Genomic DNA, 24,878 nt, shown 5'->3' on the forward strand with positions numbered 1-24,878 from the left:
AGATTATGTAGTTATGTTAATGATATCCTCTGAAGTTTGAAAGTATTTACGCAGTTTGGATTTGAACCTCCATATTTAAAATCTTTTGATTGTTGCAGAAATTATTTAATATTTTACAGTGATTTACAAGCATTTGAATATTTCTGCATGTGGTAGTATGCATATACACATCCCGTGATTTAATTATATATTTAGAAAAATAAATAAATTAGAGCTCTTAGAAATGATCATTTAAACTCAATTTACCTTTAAGTATATAATAGCACATTTTTATGTGTTGAAATGATTGTTTTGAGAGGTATCAATTGTTCTATAAGATTGTTTGTATATTAAGGCTTTATTAATTATAAAATATTATGAAGTTCACAGTTCACACCTCATTATCTACAATCAGGGATATCCCAGCCAATTAGCCAAGAAAAACACAGTGATACTTAATACCCCCTCTCTTTTAAAATACAAACACTCATTTACAAAAAAAGTTAATTTTGAAATAAAAAATAGAAATGATTTTGCAAATTTAAAACACAAAAGATACAAGTATTTTCCTCTTATTTTCTATCAGGTCTTAGCTAGTACAATGTAGGTTGTAGGTTATATGTCAGATAATTTGTTTTCATATAAAAAAAAAAAACTCAAATTTATTTTTGATATATATTACATTGTTTTCTGTCAGAAAACAGTTTATCAGCATCTAAGATTTTAAAAAGACAATACATGTACCAGTATGTCAATAATGCAAATTTTATTGTGAACACTATTCAAGTTATGATTAAAAAAGTTAGGAAATCAACACAGATCAGTGAGTGCTTTGTACATAATATGTATGTTTGACTGACTAGAAATGATTCTACAAAACATTCATGTATAAAGTAGATGTGTATATATGCATAAACATGATAAAGTAATTTAAAGTAAACGAAGAAGTAATTATAGTTATATTGAAAATTTTAGCTGTAATCGATTAAATTACGATTACAAGTACAGTGCTGCTATCCTATAAGTTGACAATTAGGAATAAATTTGACAAAACGGAAAAAAAAAACGGAATGACAACCAAAAAAAAAGCAGATATAGTTATGGTATTCATTTAAGTGTTACATATTTTAATGGATAAAAATAATCGAGATCGACATTCCATAATTCCTGACACACCGCACATTTTAAATTTAGGATTTTCATTACCATGTTAAAAATAAATGTAAACAAACAGATTGTGATAAAACGTGGGCAAGTACTGATTTTGCGAACATCTGTAAAGAATTTGGGCATCCAGAAGAAGGAATTAACGAAAAAAATATAAGTAGACTTTGTTTCAATTTTCCTACAATGATCGGGAGACATGGCCACAGGATCGAGACGTGCTCCCAGTGTGATATAATTTATTATTTAAAAAAAAAAACATAGGTCTATACGGTAATAATGTTAAAGTATATGTTTCATGTAAAATTTTATTTTTCCTAAACCGAGCAGCATAAAAATAACATGCATGTACATGTGAAGTCTAACTGTGCCTGTTTAACATGTTTTTCTGTACGCGGTTATAAAAAAAAGAGATATGATTAGACCATAAACCAAACAGACAAGTCAAAATTTAGATCTAGAATATCTTGACTTTCACATATCAAACATTTTAATTGTGAAATTGTCTTATTATATCAACTATTAAATCTAAATGTATAATTTTTTTTATTTAAATTCATATTAATTTTTTCTTATGTGAATATTTTACAAACATGCAAAATATATAGTTGCTGAATAAAATTCAAGATATTTAGAATGTCAAATTTCTTATTTAACTTCATTTTCTTCTCAGTTTATTGTCAGTTCAGTGCCGAACAAATGTATTTCAATTTTGTTTTATGTGTGGAAATTTAATAATTTATGTTTAATATAAAATATTTTCCTAAATCTTCATTGTCAGACTCAGACAGATTGAAAGCAATAAATATTGTAGCAAGCTCACACATGTTCCTTAGATCTTATAAAACATGCATAAGAAATTAAGAATTCACAGTATTTACAGTATTTATAACTCATTCTTGAGTAAGCCAAGTTTGTATTTTACCTTGGCATTTGATCTTTAATGTTCATTAGTGTCTGATTGAGAGACATTAAAATGATCCACACATCTTACTTAGATCTGATAAAACATGCAAAAGAATTCATAGTATTTACATCAATTATCACACTTTCTTGAGTAAACCTTGTATTTGACCTTGACATTTGATCTTAAAATTTTCAGTGTTTAAATGAGGAAATCGAAAAAATATATGATCAAGTTCACAATATTTTTATTCAGGGTGATTCCTCAACAATGTTTAACAATTGAATATTCCATTACCATGAGACAAATTCATTAAAAGTATCCATGTACAGGATGAATTTCAATGCCAAGATCACAGATAAATTTACATGCACTTTGTTTAAATTTAAGTTTATCAATGTTTTTATTACAGTTGTATAATGTTTTACATGCATATGATTTGGCTTCCTTATCCGTCGCTCAAACTGAATTTCAAATGTCAGAGATATTGTCAGAGAGATGGTCATAAACCGAACAGTTCCACAAATGTCAACAATGCACAGAATAAAGCACTGATCTCCGTAATAAAAGCACCATGATTTCAGACTTAGGACTCTTTGAAACTGGTTTGAACATCTTTCACTATTTAGTCTAACAGCATATGAGATGAACTGCAATCTGTACAGCTGAAATGAGCAGGGTTGTCCTGGAGAAAAAATTATAGGCATGTTGATTGTAAATTTTGTGTTACTACACATGTTAACTGTTTTTGATTGTGATTATCTTTCACATTTCAAATACAACTGGCTTTAATTTCACCCTTTTTCTCTCCCAAAACTAGTGCATTAAGAAATCATGAAAAATAAAATCTTATACTGCAACCTCAGTGATATATTATTTTTTTTTTTATTCTTATTTAACATAATTTACTAACAAGTACATTATCATTCATTTTATCTTGTTGACTTGCTAACAAGTATGAATACATTAGTTTGTGAGATTTATCTCTATTTATTTATCTTTTAATTAATGTTTTTTTCTTTGATTTCTTTTTCTTTTGTCTTGAAATTTGAATATGAAAAAGAAAATACATAATTTATATAACAACAAAATGACTAGAATAATTCAACATTGTTTTCAGTTTAATTTCCTCTCCAGATTTTTAAAATAAGAAAATCACTTCCGAGAATCTGCTGACACGTTATCTCAACTCAGATAATAATGTATATGCATTTTAATGATCATGCAAAAATACATGATAAAAAATCAAATCATACATACTTTTTAGATTAAAATCCTTTCTACTGTGATGACGCATGGGTGCAGGCAAATCCATTCTCTGTAATAATGAATATTAAAGATTAACTTGTGTTTCATAACTCACAATACATCATTACAAATGTACATACAATGTAAGTGCAGTGCTGACTGCTGAATGAGCTTATTAAATATTTAAACAGTAGCATTAGAAATGGTCATAATGATTCTACATTCATTTATCATAAATTGCACTGAAATGAAAGAAACTCTTTTCTAACCTTACTAGGGAAATGATAATAGTAACAAACTGATTAAAGCATAATACGTATGATTGTTTTAGTCTAAGAGCTCATTGATAGCTGATTGAATTCAATCATGTGACAGAGTATTTGTAAATATTTATCCCCCCTTCTATCTAGCTACTTCTATCTACACTACTTCTCTCAATTTTTCCGCACCCTATTTTTGTTAACATAAAATAGAATAAAATGTTTATAATTTAAGTCATTAGAATATTGTCTAAAGGGCGAAATAAGTGTAAAAATTCACACATGTACAGTGTACAGTTTGTAGTGTACTTACATGTTCTCGCACATCATCTATTCAAGTCCGCGGTCGACGGTTCCTGTGGAATTATCCAATCAAACAGAGCAAATTTAACAGGAAAACATGTTACTACACTTTTACACAAGTAAGAATCGGTTAAATCATCCAAACAAGCTGAAGAAATAAGGTCTTTCGATGCCTGGACTCTTCGTTGTTTACATTCTCAAATTATTCCGGTGGTTCGTTCACGGTTAGATCGTACGCCTTATTACTCGAAGTTTATGATGTAAATCTGTTTTTAGTAAAGAGAATGTTTTATTTTCTATTTAAATTTTATAAATAGTTCTTTTGTAAACATTTTATACTGTATTTCTTTTTTGTAAATTATTCTGAAATATGAATGAACCTTTCCTCGAATCTGATTGGCTGTAGGATACAGGATAGGATAGGATAGGATAGGATTGGATTAATTTCTATATGTTCCTATCGTGAATCCTCAATCCCGAATCCTATCCAATCCCATCCCATGTCAACTTGTGGGATAGCAGCACTGTAATCAAAAGTCTCTTCGATTACAGATTACTGTCGATTACTTGAAAAAAAAGTAATCATTACAATCGATTATGATTACTCGATTACGATTACCCCATGCCTGCTCAGGTGAGCGATGTGGCCCATGCGCCTCTACTTTGTAATTTATTTTTATCTATACGTCTGATTTTTACTTTAAATTTTCATTTATTTTTTCGTGTCAGGTAAATACCATAGCTTTCAGCCAGTAGTCAGATGTTTATTGTACTGCTTACTGTTATTTGAGGAATATCAGCTTAATCTCAATGAGCAATCACAGAGAATGACGAGAGACAAAATCAGAGACAGATATTTCCCCATGGTTAATGCAGAAAGCTCAGTAGATATACCACAGGAAATCACAGAAACACATAATGGTGTGATAGCGTTTAAATCAGACGACATCAGACATGACGTCATGTACGCCTTTGTTACGGATTGTATGGTGGAGGACAGTGATCTTGAGTTTTTCCTAACCACAGCGTCACGTGACGTAATATCAGAATACTGCCGGTCCTGGAGTTATGAGAGGAGTGAGGGAGAGAGATGTCTGTATGTACCGGGCACTCCGGAGAAGATGTACGACCTCTTCATAGACAAACTACAACTGGACATCATCACACACTGCACCGTGTCTGATGGGTGGATTCATGACAGTATCAGTAAACGTTGTGAGTATTTATAATTTTTAATAATGTTTCCCCCTAGAAACTAGTTTCAAAAATCGACATAAAAATGTCCTATGTATTGATCAGATTTAATCATGAATTTAAGTACATAATTATTCAGTTCATGTGATTTTGGTATTTCTATTAAATCTGTATTACTTACATGTATTTAGTATTACACACAATTATACATTTTTTCAAATAAAACCATCATATCGTACATCAATGCTCTAAATTATTTGATAAAAGTAAGTTATAAACGACACAATCCATTGAACTGGAAATCACTTTGACTGGTGGTAGGCATATTGGGTTCGTTGTTTTAGTATTGATATTCCTAAAAGCATATTGATTATTTTTACATATCTTTTAACTGCACAAAAAATACTAAGTCTATACATCTAAACTAAAAAAAAAATATGTGATTCATTGTGCAGGTTTACTTTGATTTGAAAGAGTTTATTTTAGATATTATACATTTATTATAGGTTGTAATTTGGGGCATTTCTATAACTTGATGCTTGAAATATTTTAGATTTTGGGGTTTTTTAAATATAATTACTACTATATACATGTGTGTAAAAAAAATTATTGAACATTATAGCACAAAAATCTAGTTGCATAAGTAACATGAGTACAAAGTAAACCGAAAATAGTCCCATATCCACATAATCTGTCGTAAATCTGTTTTTTTATTATAATATTTTTGAAAGATCCTAAATATTCATAATAATTATTAAATTATTTTCTAATACAAATATATGTACAAAATAATAAAATGCAAATTAATATTAATGAATATTCACAAACATTTTCATTTATTATAATAATTTAGTATTATTACATTACATAAAACCTGAATACAATCTAAAATATTAAAGAGTTCTTCTATGACTTCGAAATACATATTTATAATAATGTCAATCTGTCGACCTATCAACTATACATAATAGAATGTTTACAAACAAATGTACTTTTATGACTTCTATGACTTCAAATTTCACAATAGTAATGATGTCAACGTGTCGACCTGTCAGCCAGTAATAAAAGCACGTTATCAACAAATGTACTTTAATGACCTCAAACTTTACAGTAATATTGAGGTCGACCTGTCGACTTGTCTACCTGTCAATTAAACAGACATAGTAGCATGTTTATGAACATTGAAATAAACATTTAGAATAATGTCAATCTGTCAACTAGTCTATTATATTTTGAACACTTAATGAAATAGTACTTTATATATTTGCTAAATAAGGGTACAATTTTTGTCATTCAGGAGAATATTGGTTGTGACATTTATTTTCATCATTTAGTGAATATACCTGAAGAAATATTAAGAAAGGATATCGATGCTAGAAAAAGGTTTGTGAAAAACTTCAAGCAAGGAAAAGTTGAAATGTTTCGCGCCAGAGGAATGATAGTTGGATGTGCAGGTGCAGGAAAAACAACTCTTCTTAAAAAGCTTCACGGAAGCGGTATAACAGATGACGAGAAACCAACTGAGACAACTATCGGCCTTGAGGTCCATGAAGATGTATTTGCTATTAAGGAAAACAAGTTAACAGGTGATAGTTTTTTTTAACAGCGTATATGCTATGTTTCAGTGTATATGCTTTTCAAAGCAAACTGAAGTACGAGGTTCTAATCCTTTGGAATAATACGAGTACCGCTCATGTTTCTCATTTGTTCAAAAGTTCCAATAGTAGGAAAGGTACATGTACAGTGACGTTATTTGGAATTTGTGTAGCATGTTTAGAACTAATGTATACATTGTAAAGAGATGACTACATTAAATATTGCAAGAGCATTGCATTTACCACCATGAAGGTGACCAAGGTATTGAATTGCTAATATACATGTAATTATAATGTTGAATTTTATAAAAAGTTTAGCAAAGATTTTTTGTCAGGAATTCTCTTTTAATTTTATATAATTCTGCTTATTTTCGTACTCGAACAGATTTTGCGAATGCTGACAACAGTAGTAATCTATACCTCGACAACAACTTAATAAGCATGACAGACTTCGCAGGACAAGTGGCATACTATGCATGTCACCAGGTTTACCTGTCAAGGAGAGCATTTTATATTGTGGTTGTCGAGATGTCCAAAAAGCTTGATGAAGAAAGTCGATTGTATGACACAGATCGTCATGATCCAACAGGGTCCTTATTTCATTCATGGACTTACGGAGGTGAATTACATATCGATACATAATTTATCTGCCCCCAGTCTTAGGAAGAACAATTACAAATTTTATTAAATTTAATCAGATTTTCTAAGGCAATTTTTTCTTTACATTTGTGAAATCATGAGCTTCTTCTCCTAGGTATACTTTTTTATGTGTTTGTCTTTTGAATTTATGAAAAGGTATTTTGCAGACGATCTACGAAAGGGTTTGCTAACGAGGTTTATTGTAAATAGGACAAGAACTAATAACATTGTAAATGTATATTTTATCTATATTTACATTGTAGTAATTTAATGTAAAGGGTAATTAATTTACAAACCAATTGAAAGTTAATACCGAAATGAAAAAAAACCATGTGCATAATAATCTGTGAAAAGAAACATTAAATATCTTGATAAATAAGAAAAGAAAAAAAAAATAATATTATATATATATATATTGCAGGAAACTATACCTTTTTCCAAATGAACTCATTTTAGATTGAGCATCAATTTAAAAGCATAAAGGAAGATGATTATATCCAAATGAATATTAATCCTCTAATGTAAATTGTTATCACTGTGTGTTTTTTTTCTCTAACATTAAAGAGGTAGAGCCACCTTGGGCCATATTTGGCCCTGAGAATTTCTGAAAAATCAAAACTGATCAGTTTAGGTTGCAAATGCAGTCTTCATCACTTGGAGTGTTGGTGAACACGTATCTATTAATCGTGACGTAATTTCCCATCTAGTCAATGCATTATGACGTCATAAAATGCGTCATTTTCCTAATATCCTGTAAATTCCTTTGAAAACGACCTACAGTTGAAGCTTTTTTTCAATATTTCATATAGAGCACAACCTCTGATCCAAAGTCTGCATATACATAATGAAAGCTCTGTTTCTGAATATCAAAAAACATCTTTTATTTTTTGGATCGTGGGCTGTGCTCATATTTTAATTCTTTGCCGAAAGTAGTCAAATACACGTGTTTTCTGCAAATTTCAAGAACATTGCAATTTCTCAAACCTGTTTTCCAATATCTGTATTCTCAAAAACGAAATTTTATTATAGGAAATGAGAGCATGAAGTGTCTACTTTCTCTTGATATATGAATTGGGAAAAAGAGGGTGATAGTTAATTAATTTATATAAGTACAGGGCCATTTTATGCATAAAATGGCTTGCAAAATAATAGATTCTTGTGATTATCTTTTAAATTAGTTCACGTGAATGGTTACAAGCGAATATCTATAATCACAGTGTCTGGTGATTGCTTTTCTTCTTCATATCAAGCTAGTAAAAGAAATAAACCTAAAATAAATATATAATAAATATAATAAATATTTTTTTGAATAGAAATATTCATACCGGGAATTAAATTCATCGCAAGTTGACATTAATAATTTTATCCATTTAAAAATAACAAAGTCTTGTGATTATGCTTTTAAACGTGATCACCTGAATGGTATCAAGCAAATATTTAAATCTGGTGATTGCTTGTCTTCTTCATATCAAGCCAGTAAGAGAAAGTGATTTTTTAAATATCATTTTTTAAATAAGAATATTCATATTAAATTCAATGCAAGTTGACATTAATATTTATATGTATCTTTATCTGTAGAATACTTCCATTTTTGGCTACAAACAATAAATACATACTGCAATGACGGAATAACACAAAAGGATCCGAAAGACACAACAGCAATCAAAGATTCCATGCCAAATGTCAATTTACACCCGCTTATTATTATTGCCTCCCATAAAGACCAGCTGGTAAGAACAAAGTGTCTTCGTTTTAAAAATTGTCCATGCGTGTAGCGTTATTTGCTTTTGAACAAACTTGATGATAGAAAACCTCATTTGCAGCTGATAAATGTATATTACTACAAAAATATAAAAGTCAAACCTGACTATGGAAAAGTCACCTTGTTTATTATAAAGGAATGTTTTAGGTTACCATTTACATCTTTTTACTGTACTAGTTACATGTCTAAAATAACCCAGATGTTCTAAAGTCGGTGTAAACATTTATATCAAGTTCACTAGGTTATATTAACTCGTCGTATGAAGGAAAGATTCTTTAATTGTTAATTAATAATGCTTCGATATTCCTAAATATCGAGTAGTCCACATCTATCTGAATTCACATACAGGTTACTTAATTTTAAAAGACTTATTTTCTAAATATAAAATGGAAACACACATAAAATAGCAATATTTAAAATTATGTGTCACTCTGAACGGAAAGTAGCTATTTTCGGTCACCTGAGTAAACTCAGGTGACCTATTGCTATCCGTTTTCGTCCGTTGTCGTCCGTCGTCCGTCGTGTGTTAACATTTGAACATTTTCAGCTTTTTCTCTGCAACCACTGAACCGATTTCAACCAAATTTGGCACAAAGCATCTATGGGTGAAGGGAAACAAAAATTGTGAATTTCATGATCCCTGCCCCCTTGGGGCTTGACGGGTGGGGCAAAAACCACTAAAATTAATCCAATCTTTAAAAATCTTCTTCTTTACTTCTGGACATCAAACATCAAGCAGTCAAATTGTTTGCATGATTGTAATCAACATTGAGTCCTCTTCCAAAAGGGCGGGGCTAAATAAGTATATAGTGAAAATGCATTATTTCTTTGAAAATCTTCTTCTCTGCTCCTGGGTATTAAATAAACCAACTAAGTACATAGTTATGATGAGCAAGAGTGCCTCTACCAAAATTGTGAATTTTATGGCCCCAGGGTCAGGGGTTCAGGTGTTAGGGTGGGGCTCTATTGATTATATATAGTGAAAATACATGATTTCTTTGAAAATTTTCTTCTCTCCCCCTTTGTATCAAATAAACTAACTAAGTGCATAGTTATGATGAGCAAGAGTGCTTTTACCCAAATTATGAATTTTATAGCCCCAGCACAAGATGAAACACATTCCTTAAGTCCGGTTTAATGGTGGCTTATAGTACCTTAATGGTGGATTAATGGTTGTCTTTAAGTCACCATTAAGCACCTTTAAGTAACATTTACACCACCATTAAGTTACCATTAAGCCATCTCAAAGTCCTTAATGGGTGCTTAAATGTAGCTTAATGGTAGCTTAATGGTGGCTTACAGGTCCTTAATGGTAGCTTTTAGACCACCATTAAGTCACCATTAAGCTACCATTAAGGGGGACTTACAGGTGCTTAATGTCCAAACTCCATTAAGCTACCATTAATCTACCATTAAGCCACATTACGCAGTCGATAATATAGTTTATATGGGTGAAAAATTATTTTTATAGTGATTTGTTATCAATATTATAAATATAGAGTTCGCACATATCCTGATTTGGTAAAAATAATGAAAAAGAACGAAATTCAAAATTAAATTAAACGTACACGAAGACCAAATGCATGTTTTTAATCTATCCTAAAAAAAAATCGCCACAGTCTGGGCGCGAACCTATGACCTTATGATTGCATGGCATATGCGTTATCCATTAGGCCATCGCCGCTTTTGATTACTACTGAAAATATTAAATATTTAACCTTTATTTTTTACAAAATTTGTTTGGACTTATATAAAAGTATTTACTAGAATTTTGTTGAACGTTTCCTAAAATCTTGAATTGATTTATTAATCAAAATATAAACAATTTTATTTGTGGATCTTTTTGAAAGGCTTATATCACATTAATATTTCTAAACCATTGATTTCGGCTTTTAGATTGTTGTAATGTTATTCAGTTCTTCGCTCTGTTATCATGGTTATTCGAAAATTTATACATGTAAGCATTATATCATGATTGAAAATAAATTAATTATAGATAAAACACAAAAATCTATCATCGAAAAAGAAAGACGAAAAAACAGATTCTACTATATTTTTTAATATACTGCGGATATTACCCAGCAGGCATTTCAACGTTGATTCAACGTTGAATCAACGTTGCACTTCAACGTTGAATCAACGTTGAATTTTGGTTGCATATGAAAGTTGAGGCAACGTTGAGACATAACGTTGTTTCAACGTCAATTTTCAACGTTGAATAAACGTTGAAAAATGGGTTGAATTTTTGGTTGATTTATGGTTGATTTTTGGTTGCAAATGAAAGTTGAGGCAACGTTGAAGCTTCAACGTTGTTTCAACGTCAAATATCAACATTGAACAAAAGTGAACATTGGTTGAAATTAGGTTGAGATTTGGTTGAAATTTTTCGGTTGTACAAACGTTGATATTTGGTTGAAATCACGTTGAATTCATAATTACATTTTGCTTTATAAACAAATACATTTCAAATTCTAATAAAAAAAATTATTCAAGTTGTGTAATATTTATATAAGTTGTGATCCAGTATTATGATTGTTAGAGAATTTATTTTACATGCTTTTTAAGACAAACACAAACTCGGATTCAATCACTGAATCTCAAAAATCACTGCGTGACAAAATTTATATTCCTAGTGAAAAGTGGGTCACAGTAATCACATCGAGGTCCTTCAAAGTACGTGTCTGCCTTCAAAGTACGCGTCTGCCTTACACTAATAAGTTCCACAAAGTGGCGGATCCATTGATTTTAATCACGCATATAGTTAAGTCCAACGAATGAAAGAAATGAACAGGAGAATCCACCCTCTAAAGCAAAAGCCTATTGATAATAGAAATAAAGATGTTGAAACCATTTCTTCGATAAAATGTACGTAACACGTTATTTCAAATGATAAAAATAAATATACATGAATGATTTTAAAAATCAGACAAAGAAATATATTCCGGTACTTGGATTTAATTAACATGATTAAAAGAATTATAGTTGACTTCATGTTAAAATTCGTATGAGTATGCTTATAAATAATTATTACTAAAGAAAAATGTTATAGACATACATATACATAGTGTACTTACAAAGTGTTGCATTCCTTTGTATAATTCTCACGGGCGAAGAATCTGATGCAATCAAGGCTGACTATACAATCAATTCCCTGCACCACTGGTTGATTGAACCTTACGACGAACTACAATTAGTTAAATTGCATAAAATATTAGTATACTAGCTTATATTTCATAACCAAATAAATATCAACAAAACACATAATACACTAACCAAGGATGTGCATTTCACGCAGATTTCAAATATACTTATAAAACAAGAATTAAATGATGAACAGATACAAAAAAATTTATTTCTTAAATTCATGAATAGGAAATAATACTTACTGAGCAGAAGTTGATATTCCAGTCTTAATCCTTGTGTATATAGCTGGAAAAACACATTAAATATGAACAGCAAGGAGACGCGCACTTCTTGTCCATCAGTTGAATTCAAATTTTGACCTAGATAAGCTGCAAACAGCGATACTCTGCCCAGCAAGAAAATTGCATAACAAGGTTATCCTGACACTGAAACTGACCAACTAAGCGAGAGGCACTCCTTATCTGATATCTCGAAGGTTTTTGGGGAGTGGATCTTAAGTAATGCAACTTGACTGGGGTTAATTAATTGTCAGTGTGAAAATTCTTATGTGTTTATTTGAATTTTTTTTATATTTTGTGAAAAAAAAGACTTCTTAGATTCGCTCTGTTTACGTATAATCTGCGCAAGAGTATACGGCACGGATCCATATGAGTCTAATTTTAAGAACATTAATTAATTCGGAATAATTATTTTTATTAATTCTAGAGTAACATGGAATTACAGTGAGATGTTGGATAAAGATGTTATTATTTATTAAAAGTTTATATTTAACATATTTTATAAATATGTCCAAAAAATAGCATTCACAATTTATTAAAAAAAAAACCTTTTTTGAAAAATAATTATAATGAAGCGTTAAATGTAGATGCCATGGTTCATATAAACTCATATTTAAAATTTTACAATGGTACTAGCTATTGGCACAACTCTTTTGAGTAAATCAATTTATAATGCATGCGTTTCATTTATTAAGTATAATTATTATATATATAATATTTTCTAACAATGCATACAGCTGTGTGTATATTGCGAAAAATCGCATGGATTAGAATTTAAAGACACCTTTATATTTTGAACTTAAAAACTAAAGTGCCCAATACTTGTTACCCGTTGTTTCAACGTTAAATTTTCCTAACTTTCCTAAAGTTGAAAATTTGTTGCATCTTCCACGTTGTTTCAACGTTGAAATCAAAAGACAAGTCAACTTTCCATTTTTAAACCTTGTTTTAACTCTACAATATCAGAAAATACTCAACGTTGAAAACATGTTGAATCTTCAACGTTGTTTCAACGTTGAAAATCGACGAGCATTCAACGTTGAAAATATGTTGCAGCTTCAACGTTGTTTCTACGTTGAAATATCGACGAACATTCAACGTTGAGAATATGTTGCAGCTTCAACGTTGTTTCAACGTTGAAATATCGACGAACATTCAATGTTGAAAATATGTTGCAGCCTCAACGTTGTTTCAACGTTGAAATATCGACGAACGTTCAACGTTGAAAATATGTTGCAGCTTCAACGTTGTTTCAACGTTGAAAAAAGGTTGAGGATTCAACGTTGAAACCTCAACGTTGAAACAACGTTGAAATATAGTTGATCAACGTTGCAACCTATATTCCACCTCCTTTCAACGTTGAAACAACGTTGCGTGCCTGCTGGGTAACGGTTTCTGTGTCAACAATTAGTGACAATCCTCGCGTAAGATTTACCTGGTTAATTACGTTTACAAAAACTTTTTTTAGAATATCATATTCAGTTTAAATTCTTTTTGTATCATTATGAGTATCAAAATAATTGACTTTTTACGATAAATCATAATTTTTAATTTGTTATATGCTTGCATTAAATTTAAATTTTGTAAAAATAATTGATCATCAAAATCTGTCTGTGTACGTTGTGTGTGTATAGTTTCCTGTTAGTTAACCAGGGAGGGGGAACACCTAATTAAGGTCTATTGTCTGACCAGTCTTTATACTGTACACTGTTAATCTTACTCCGTTTCTCAATGTGTATACATCTGGTCGGATGTCATGTTTAGTCTGATCGGCTGTTCTTCTGAAAATCGATTTTGAAATAACAATCATTGAAGACCGACTAGATTTTGACAGATACTTACCGCTGCATTATTAAAAAAAAGATAACGAATTAATTAAAATTATTCATGATGTAAAAGCCATTAAAAAGTTTTTATGGTAAAAGTCTATCTTTGAAAACTAAACATTGGTATACCAGTAGCCCCCCCCCCCCCCAAAAAAAAAATAAGACAGAGATTTTTTTTTCATGAAATTATATGACTTAAAGTTATATTCCTGTGAATTCTGTAGCGGAATGTTTCTTTTAAAACATGAAATAAAAATTATACCATTTTGTTTTTAAAAAGGAATATATATTCTGTGTTCATTAAATAAAGATAATTTTAAGAACAAATTGATTTTTGGTATTGAAAATTTAAGATATTTCACAAGGACTTCCTCCCGGTGTGTAATAATTATTTATTTTTAAAAATCATATACACTAAAAATAAAAACAACGCATGTAATAATAATTTTTTTTAATAATATACGGTTCTGATAAAGCATGTCTTGTTTTATTATCACTGTAAATGATTTTTTAAAAAAAAAAAAAATTAGACACCTCGAGCAAGCCCCTGTGGCTATTAGCTAACATTGTTCTCAGTGATCAAGTTTATGCATATTGACAAAAAAAAATCGTAGAAATTATGATCGAGACAAAATTATGAGTTGGAATAGATTTTGCGTAAATGATATTAAAATAACTAACAGTTAGTTTAAAGAGTCTATATATGATGCGTAAAAGTTTAATGCGGTTTGACCATTAAGTCACCAATAAGCTCAGCTTAATGGTGGCTTAATGGTAGCTTAATGAAGTTTGGACATTAAGCACCTGTAAGTTGCAGCTTAATGCTGGCTTAATGGTGGCTTAAAGGAATTAACTTCTTTAAGCCACCATTAAGTCACCATTAAGCTACCATTAAGCGATTGCTTAAAGGTGGACTTTCGTCTTGTGCAGGGTCAAGGGTCTGGTGTTAGGAAAGGGGGGGGGGCTCTATTGATTATATAGTGAAAATACATGAATTCTTTGAAAATCTTCTTCTCTGCTCCCAGGTATCAAATAAACTAACTAAGTGCATAGTTATGATGAACAATAGTACCTCAAGCAAAATTGTGAATTTTATGGCCCCAGGGTCAAGGGTTCTGGTGTTTGGGGGGGGGGTCTATTGATTATATTGTGAAAATGCATGAATTTTTTTGAAAATCTTCTCTGCTCCTAGGTATTAAATAAACTAACTAAGTGCATAGTTATGATGAGCAAGAGTGCCTGAACCAAAATTGTGAATTTTATGGCCCCAGGGTCAAGGGTTCTTGTGTTGGGGGGCTCTATTGATAATATAGTGAAAATACATGAATCTTTGAAAATCTTTTTCTCTGCTTCTAGGTATTAAATAAACTAACTAAGTACATAGTTATGATGAGCAAGAATGCCTCTTCTAAAATTATGAATTTTATGGCCCCAGGGTCAGGAGTTCTGGTGTTCGGGCAGGGCTCTATTGATTATATAGTGAAAATACATTAAATCTTTGAAAATTTTCTTCTCTGTCTCTGGGTATGAAACAGATGAACTACCTAAATAGTTATGATGAGCAAGGGCCCTAATCAGACAGAATTGTGAGTTCAAGGCCCCAGGGTCAGGGTTGGGGGGGCTCTACTTATATACTGAAAATGAATTAATTGTCCTTTATATTTCTTAAACATTTATTTATTTTTTGATAGGCAATTTTAAGGGTGCCTTTTTAAAATTTGTGCAATGTGTGGACCTAGGGTCAGGGGTTTATGTCACAGTGTTATTGCTAAATATTACTGATTAGTTGGAATGCAATATTGTTCCCCTACCCTGCGTATTGGTATTCAGTAACCAAGCTAAGCAACTGCTAAGTGTATTGTTATGATGATCAATGGTGCCTCTTTCAAAATTGTGAATGCCATATAGCATCTGGCTTAAAACATGAATCAAATTCAATAACTGGAAGGTTGTTGCATAATGCTCAGGTGACCTATAAGGCCCGTGGGCCTATTGTTATGATTTATCGACTCTTCACGTTTATCGGGGGCTGGTACAGTACTATTTGCAAAGGTGCAGTGTTTAGTTATACAAATGCAGCATGCAGACATTATCTTTATTGTCTCTTTAAGTTTTTGTTGCAGTATTCATAAATCGATTCATAAATGAATCAACTAATACACCGATTTTTATTGTTTTTGTTAGCCTAAATAAAACTTCAACTTGTTATTCACTCCATTATTTGATGGGTAATACTACTAACATGAGTAGTATTGTTTAACCAGCATACATTGTCATAGAAAGCAGATACGAAATTGATTAACAATTATTTATTACCATCAGTCACACATGAAAATTCTGTTTAAATTATTAAAATTTCAATTTTAAACCATAATTGAATTAGTCCACTATTATACAGAAGAAATAGTTGTTTTGCCAAAAAAGGAGAAAAAGGAGAATCCAAAGAAATAGGATTTTTTGTGTTTGATGCAATTTTCAATACATCAATGTTAACGTTCGAGCATTCGAAAAATATACAAATCGAACGATATTCCTGGGAGAAAACTAAAATATTTAGACATGTTGAATGTTGATGAACAAATCCTGTCAAAATAGAAAAGAACTATTTTTGTGGAATATCTATACACCAAGAGTAGAAATGACTACACTATCAATTTATATCTATTGTTCATAGTATGTATTTATCCATCGTATCGTACATTTAAATACAATATTTTTGATGGATGATAAATTTAAGATACTCACTCTCTTACATTTGTAGACATTTGTCGTGTAGATCTTCTATTCTTAATTGGAATTACAAATACATTTAACATTAAAAATTGGATTGAGTTTGGCATGTTTTGTATTATCTGCAACATACCGTTCACGGTAGCCTAGTGGTAGAGCGTTCGCTTCGTGATCGGGAGGCCCGGGTTCGATTCTCGTTCGCGGCGCCGCGTCAAACCTAAGACGTAAAAATAGGTAGTGACTGTTCCTTCGCCAAGCGCTCGGCATAAGAAGTGAAAGTCACGGGTCTTTCGGATATGACCTTAAAAACGGAGGTCCCGTGTCACGGTAGGCGCTGGCACGATAAAGAACCCTCACTGCTCAATGGCCCTGAGTGCCGAGTATAGGTCTAAATTTGAAGCCCTTCACCGGCATACAGTGACGTCTCCATATGAGTGAAAAATTCTCAAGAGGGACGTTAAACAATATACAATTAATTAATTATTATCTGCAACGCCATGCCGTCCTGGTTAGACAACCAAACAGCCATCAATTTTAGGATGTATTCTTATGATACCCGAAAAAAACGTGCATTAAACTTTGAAAATGTAATATCTAAGGAATAATTTAAAGACAAGAAATTTGTATGTTAGTGTTCATCTAAGAGAGTTCAACCCTTCGAACTTAGGCCAAAAAGGAGCTATGGAAATTTCATTAAAAATGCTATTAGACCTATTACTCTATAAACTTATAAATATAATCAATTGAAACTTAATTTTGCTTAGATTTACTTGAAAGTATTGAAAGTTGACTTTTAAAGCAAAATATGAGCAAATGAATACCAATTAGATAAATTGTGCCCAAAAATGTTGTTCACCAGTGTCAAAATTAGGCAAATTTTTCCCTATAAAATTGCTCGAAAACCCTAAGAAAAACATATTTCTACAATTAAAATTTCTGTCGGTTGGCTCTTTAAACGGAGTGCCATTCGGCATTCAAATGGCACTTCTGTCGCTTTGAAAAGGGCGATCCCCCCTTCTCGATCATGTCGATTTCACTTGTTGACTTTCATAGGCCTATTTCGTAAATATCGTAATTTTGCATACTCTTGGTCATTAATACAACATAGAAAGATTTTTTTAATTTAGAAATAAAAATAGTTAAACAATTAAATCATAAAAACTATATAAACTTGTTCTTAAATTGTTATCAGTTTGAATTTTACGACATGTTTACGAACGAAGACCCACTTGGGGTAAAATGATCAGAAGAATATATCCTTAAATAGCTCACTAAAGGAAATCAATCATATTCTCAGAGGTTGTTTTGAAAACCTCGTGGATATTTTCAATGAAGTAGTCTACTGTCTGCTTAGCTTACCTTAAAATGAAAGCTTTGTAAATCTTCCCGACAAAAAAAAAATAAATCATGATTCCCGGCGATAGGGTTCCAAATTTAAAAAAAAATTGAAATAATGGTGAAAACTTATTTTAAACATCCGATAATCATAGACGCTACGTAATTTATGTTTATTTATATTTATATATAATCTCGAAAGCTAACATTATTAAATTAACTTTGTTGGGGTTTTTTAACACATGTTTTCATTTCCTTATAATGAAGCAGGTCGGAACTTGTAACACATCAGAAACATTTTACAGCCAGTTGGAAGCGTGCTTATCTAAAGAACAAACCCTAAAACGGCTTATATCACCATATCGATATTTTGAAGTAGAATGTCCACCTAGAGCATTGACTCAAAAGCAACAAAAGACAATTGACATTGTTAAGCAAAGTATCGTTGAAACTGTACAAAAGCTGCCACACTGGGGGGAAGAAATTCCTTTGAAATGGTTTGAACTTGAAAAAATTCTGAATAATGAAAAAGGAAATGGGAAAAAAGTCATTAAGAGGTCAGAATTGAAAGAAACAGCGAAATACTTTTCAGTAGTCGAAGATGACCTCAATGATGTTCTCCGTTTCTTGCACGAAATAGGAAAAATCATATACTTTTCTGTGGATAAACTCAAGGAAACTATTATCATAGATGTTCAGTGGTTTGTTGATGCATTCAAGTACATCATAACTGACGAAAAGCATTTTGCTCGGAAAGACAACATAAACGCACTAGTTAATACTGGGAAAATTACTGGACAATACATTGAAGAGATATGGAAAAATAAACAAGGCAATCGTGATGTACCCTGTGTTGATACGAAAGTTGGTGATGAGACCGATAAACATCATGATTCCTTGTGGCAATCTTACTTAAATCACAAAGATGAAATTCTACAATACATGGACAAACTTGGCCTGATGACAAGAATTGAAGGACATGTAGGCGCTGACAATGAGGAGATGTATTACATTCCGAGCATGAACCGAACCGACTTTTCCATTGAAAATAAAGATGAAATCAGAGGAAAACAAAAATCAGCAATGATAGTATACTTTTTCAAGTCCTATTTGCCTCATTTTTTTCTTTTTCCGATTGGTGGTAAGTTGTTTAAAGTTATGGAAAGTTTGTGATGAAAATTCTTTTTTCAAAAATGCTGCACTTTACAAGGCAGAAGATGCTGGTCATTATTTTGCCATCGCCGTCAACAAAACCTCAATCCAGTTGCAGGTTTTTACGCGTGACGAAACCGTGAAACTTAATGATAAATGCGTCAAGAACATTAGACAAGCAATGGAAGCCTTTATAAAGGAAATAACGGAAACCTTTCACAAGGGAATTATCTATGATGTGGGTTTTTCATGTAGCGATATAAAAATTACAGATGAAGATGAAGATTTTTTTTTGAAAGAGACAGATATTAAACGGGATATTGAAAATTCGAAGGAAATAACCTGTCCAAAACATTTTCTTGGTAATAACAAACACAAAGTCGATACAGGTAGAATACGTGTGTGTTTGTTGGAGAGAAAGGCCACTTCATTTTAAAGAAACAATTAGAATTGTACTAGAGCTGTACTACTTATATCGTTTTTTGAAATAGAATTGTTATTTTTTGTACATAAAACTACATTAACCAAAGGACAAAAAGTCAATTATACCTGAATTACGTATACTAGTCATAATTTCTAAGTCCCCAGGCACGTTTTTGCTTTACACCGTTCTAATATTCAATTATTTTAACAGTATAATTTAATAAGTATACAATGTAAAAACGTAGCGATACAATTTTTTCTCAATTTATTTTATTGAAGCACTTTAACACAATATGCAGAATTGTTTAGACACCCTAGAATTAAAAATTCACAACGTTAGACACTGTGTTATCCTCCATTCAAACGAATTCACAGCAAGACCGTTCCTCAAAAAGTTAACTACATGTATATTTAAAAAAAATTCTTTAATTGAATGTTTTTCCATGTGGAGACTAGGTCATCCTCTAGTTCCGCTAGATTCTGCAGCTGGTAAAACTGTCTTAAACTCCGGTTTATCTTTTCTATACATGTTAGTTAGGGTTGAGATTAGCATGACAAGGGGGCTAACTAAAAGTGTCTGTGCCTTGCTAACAAAAATTACATAATGCCTTATTACATGTATACCCCACTCCTCCAGTTTGACATTGAGGGGAGTCAATTCCGGTTCCGGTTCTTGGATGATTTTTTATGTCTTTGCTAAAAATCTAGCGATTTCCAATGATTAGAAGGAATTCAGGTACATGTATGCTTTGTAGGTTTTTTGGGGATAACTCTAAAGGTTTAAAGTTAAGTTAAGTAATACAGTGAAAGGAAACTGAATTCACGTCAACTACGACCAGCTTGGGCCATTTCAATTTCACTTTCACATTTTTGTGTGGACATTCACCGCATTTTAATAAAACTTTTTTACGTTTTTTATTATCAATTAAAGATCAAGAATACATGGAAGTAAAAACTAGAAAGTCTGCTATTGCAAGCAATAGCTTATGTCGCCCCAAACTGGACAAAACTTTAACTTTTTTCATCACTAAAACAATACCTATTAGCTAAGCTTGGAAAACCATCAACGCATATCAGTCCTTTTAGTACTTTCATTTCATTGATTTTAAAATCGAAGAAAAAGAATTTTCACTTTTCCACTGTTTCCATGGAAACTATTAACAATTTTTAATTTTTGAATGCAACACGCACAATTACAGAAAATAATCATTTAAGCAGTCAAGTTTCATGACGAATGTCCAAAGGACCGGAGAAAACACTCATGGACAAAATTCGTCGCTTTTTGCAAGTTTCCATGGCAACGGTAGCCATTTTGAAACTGAATGACCACACAACACAACTACAACCGGTGATCCTCCTTTGAGAAAAGTTTCAGGAAGATTGTTCCAGTCATCTCCGAGAAACAGCCCGTATAACAAAAACATGCGTACAATCGCTATATGTCGCCCGACTTCGTTCGGGGCGACATAAATATGAAGAGTACACCCGAAAAAACATATGGAATTTGAACTACATGCTTTTTAACAAAAACGGTCACGGTCGAGTTATTACACATTCGATTACAATTTTTTTGGCCTTGACAGTTTAAGTATTGGAAGTTAAAGGCAAAATTGTAAGCAACTATATGAAGTACATTGATATTAAGGTTTTGAACTTTTTGAAAAAAAAAAATAAAAGAGGGGACTTATATAAGTATATATTCTCAATGTAGATTTCTCTTGTTAAATATGTGTGCGAAAAGCATTATCCCATATTTTGATTTTTTTTCTTTTGTTGTACAATAAACGCTGTTACAGTGTTACTCATTTTCATTTTATGAACAATGAAGCATATTTTGACGTTGGTTGACATGGTAACCGTACCACACAGAAAGAACTTTTTACAATGTACCTGGTTTATGTTTATGACATGAGATGAGCTTACATATATCTGAACGAGTTATGAAATAGTTTTATGACTACCTTTATGACTACCATGTTGGGTGGCATTCCATCTCAGAGAGTTGTCCTTAAGTCACATAGCGTATTATGTCGTAATGTTTTCATCTCTGACTTGGTAATGTTTTTTTTTTATATTATCTAAAACTAACATATGTATTATTCAAAAATTCATTAATATCAATTTTTGTAAAGAGGTCAAAATAAACATTTGTGTTTCTTTTTATAAATACAACTATCGTTATTATGCATGGATGTTTGCTTCATAATTTTATCTATATATTCTGTATAAAGTACATTTATCTATATAATGAATAATATTATATGTTAAGCATTTCTTTCAAAAAAAAAAAAACAAAAGAATTGTACGTATAAGTTAAATGTATTAATAGTATTTAACTGACTGCATCAGTTAACGAACAAAATAAAATCAAAAACTAAAGCTGTTCCATTTTTTTTTTTTACCTTTTTTAGGTCATCATGTATTTTATGATGAATCTGACATTCCATTCCATTGTTTCTCGTTTCTTGTTTCTCGTTTGTTTTACACATCATGTACATACCCGGCAAAATTGATATAAATACCACTTGAAACAGAAGTTATTTCTCTTGGCAAACATAATAGCTATGCCAATTAGGTTGAATTTCCGAGATTCAATTTTATTTTAAAACTATTTTTAAGTCTTGTAGCAATTTTAGCACCGAGGATCTTGTCTCCATATTTTTTTTTTCAAGTTTCACGTTCGTAATATAACTATTGAGGTAAATAACTTAGCATCTTTTCAAGAATAAGACAATGATTTCACATATAAATACCAAGAGATATTTGAAATGCTTTTAAGCAATCATTACTTTGAAGAGTCTCATGAACAATTTAACTAAGCTATGATAATCCATCTTAACCATTTGTTAAAAACCTCTTAAGTGAAATATATTTATTCCTGATCTTCCATGCCTTCGGAAATTTCAGATATGGGTCTAAAGCTCAATGAAAACTGCATTCCAGCTTAGAACGCAGACTTTATATCTTCCTACAAACAGATTTTGTCAAAAACAAAAACAAGCATATTTTTGTATATATAAATATTTTGTATTGTTTTGTATGAATACGTTGTAAAACTAATGAAATACCTCGATTTGAGATTAAGAATAGAAAGTTTTATCACATTTATGTAAAAAAAACATATTTCTTGGTCAGCTGACAGAAATTCAAGACGTACCGGTAAACTTTGCTCATATTTGACAAATTCATGTATGCATTGAAATTTTATCTGTCCTTCGTGTCCTTGAAAAACGTTAAGCTTAATTTTGTAATGTGCTACATTATTTAGCTTTCTTTTCTACATTAAAAATTTTATCTTGGCAAAAACAAATGCACATGACAAGTTCAATGGCTTTGCCTTTAGTAGCCACGATGTTGAAACCTCACATAGTCATTGCATATCACACAGGTCTCAGACCTAACATAGTAATAACCTCTCATAATCAACCACAAGACTGGAGCTATATAATTGATGAATTATATAAAATTATAATATTTATTGTATAATGTCCTTCTCGAGAATGTTTCACTCATGTGGAGACGCCACTTCTTGCCGATAGAGAACTACACACTTTGTCATTTACTCGGCACTCAGGGCTACTCTGCAGTGAGGATTATTTTTGTCGTGCCGGCACTAACTATGACACGAGACATCGTTTTATACGGTATCATCCAAGGGACCGGTCTCCACGTCCTACAGTGGCGACGTTATGATTAACGCTTCACTTTGTGACTCTCGATCAGACTCTCTAAACACTGCACCACTTTGATGACCCTGGAGATTCACGATATTAAGAATCTATTGATACTCATTGTGAAATTCCTTGATACAAAAAGCTGCATCATAGAGATCATGTTTATAGAAAATCCTTCACCTTTTTCTTATTTTTTTTTTGCATTTGATAGATATATATTTATCCTTTGATTCTTGTCTATCCCATCCAAACTCTATATGTTATCCAGGCTATTTTGCAGGGCAAATAAGATGCATTTTAGAGCAAAAGGTGTCATCTTTATTTAACCGAAATGGGCAATTTTACAAAAAAAAACACATCGGTACGAGGTTGACTGGAAAACCTAGATGAAGAATTATTTTTTAAAATTCTCGAAATAAATACATAAGGCTCTTTATTCTACAGATTTATCACTAATTGCCTTAACAGCTATAACTTTTAACTATACAAGGGAAGTGATAATATACTTCACCCTGTTAAATATGAGGTCTATAATACATAATTATGTATGTGACAAGTTTAACTTGTCGGCTGTAGTTGAAAATAAATGTTTGTCTGTACAATGTCAAAGAGTTAAAATGTTTATGATTCAGAAATTTCAATCTTCAAGATGTTTGATTAAGGCCACGAGTTTTCAAATGTGAATATTTTTAAAGGATGAAATTTTGCAATTGTCCATGTAAAAAAGCATTCTCATGTGGGGGATATTTTCACAGAAGTTAAACAATATACAAGTTTGGTTGTTTAGTATATTACACCTTTAGTGTACATTTTTTATTCATTTTAAGTTGACATAAAATTGCTTCATGCAACATCTCCATGTTTAAGTTATTATTCATGACTGTAGGATGTGTATCAACTTTAAGATTTTGTGCGTTGGAGGGGGGTATGATGTACATTAAAGCAAATTTTAAGAAAAGCTTTGATTTTCAAGAATGTAAAATATTTATTCGGAGGTATCAACATGCTCAATGGCAGTAGGGCAATTCTAGTTAATGCCATATAGCAAATTAAACACTCATTATTAACAACAAACATAAGTTGAATAACGCATATTTGCTTGAATAAAGATTATTTCATTATGAAACATTTAATCTTTTAATATTTTTCATCTATTCATGGAATACTTAAAACATACATGTATTAAATCTAAAAGATCAAATCAAGTACCTTGTAATAAGAGGGTGGTACTGATAAATGCTGATGGGAAAAAGGTATTGTAATATATG

At 31.3% G+C, this 24,878-nt stretch overlaps 1 protein-coding gene and 2 long non-coding RNA genes across 4 annotated transcripts; 1 reads left to right on the top strand and 2 right to left on the bottom strand.

Moving 5' to 3' along the window:
- Positions 1-2,277: 2,277 nt before the first annotated feature.
- LOC134262223 (uncharacterized) lies at positions 2,278-4,252 on the bottom strand. Its single transcript, XR_009990977.1, has 3 exons — positions 3,869-4,252; positions 3,308-3,365; positions 2,278-2,732 (listed from the first exon to the last, which is right to left on the bottom strand). It is a non-coding gene; the product is annotated as an uncharacterized LOC134262223 (long non-coding RNA).
- A 338-nt stretch (positions 4,253-4,590) lies between these two features.
- On the top strand, positions 4,591-19,811 carry LOC134262225 (probable serine/threonine-protein kinase pats1). 2 transcript variants are annotated; one of them, XM_062744606.1, is made up of 5 exons: positions 4,591-5,073; positions 6,387-6,638; positions 7,033-7,266; positions 8,865-9,016; positions 18,629-19,811. In XM_062744606.1, the coding sequence occupies exons 1-5, from the start codon at positions 4,686-4,688 to the stop codon at positions 19,532-19,534; spliced, it is 1,932 nt and encodes a 643-aa protein (XP_062600590.1). In that variant the 5' UTR covers positions 4,591-4,685; the 3' UTR covers positions 19,535-19,811. The 2 variants fall into 2 exon arrangements, with proteins under 2 accessions (XP_062600590.1, XP_062600591.1); XM_062744607.1 differs by having other exon boundaries at positions 18,632-19,811.
- On the bottom strand, positions 11,619-12,689 carry LOC134262224 (uncharacterized). The gene is made up of 3 exons (XR_009990978.1): positions 12,435-12,689; positions 12,123-12,232; positions 11,619-11,865 (listed from the first exon to the last, which is right to left on the bottom strand). It is a non-coding gene; the product is annotated as an uncharacterized LOC134262224 (long non-coding RNA).
- Positions 19,812-24,878: the final 5,067 nt, after the last annotated feature.

Source organism: Saccostrea cucullata, unplaced genomic scaffold, assembly GCF_032062105.1.
Source record: "Saccostrea cucullata isolate Sc308-1 unplaced genomic scaffold, CSIRO_AGI_Scuc_v1 ctg1781, whole genome shotgun sequence".
NCBI classification, from domain to species: Eukaryota; Metazoa; Mollusca; class Bivalvia; order Ostreida; family Ostreidae; genus Saccostrea; species Saccostrea cuccullata.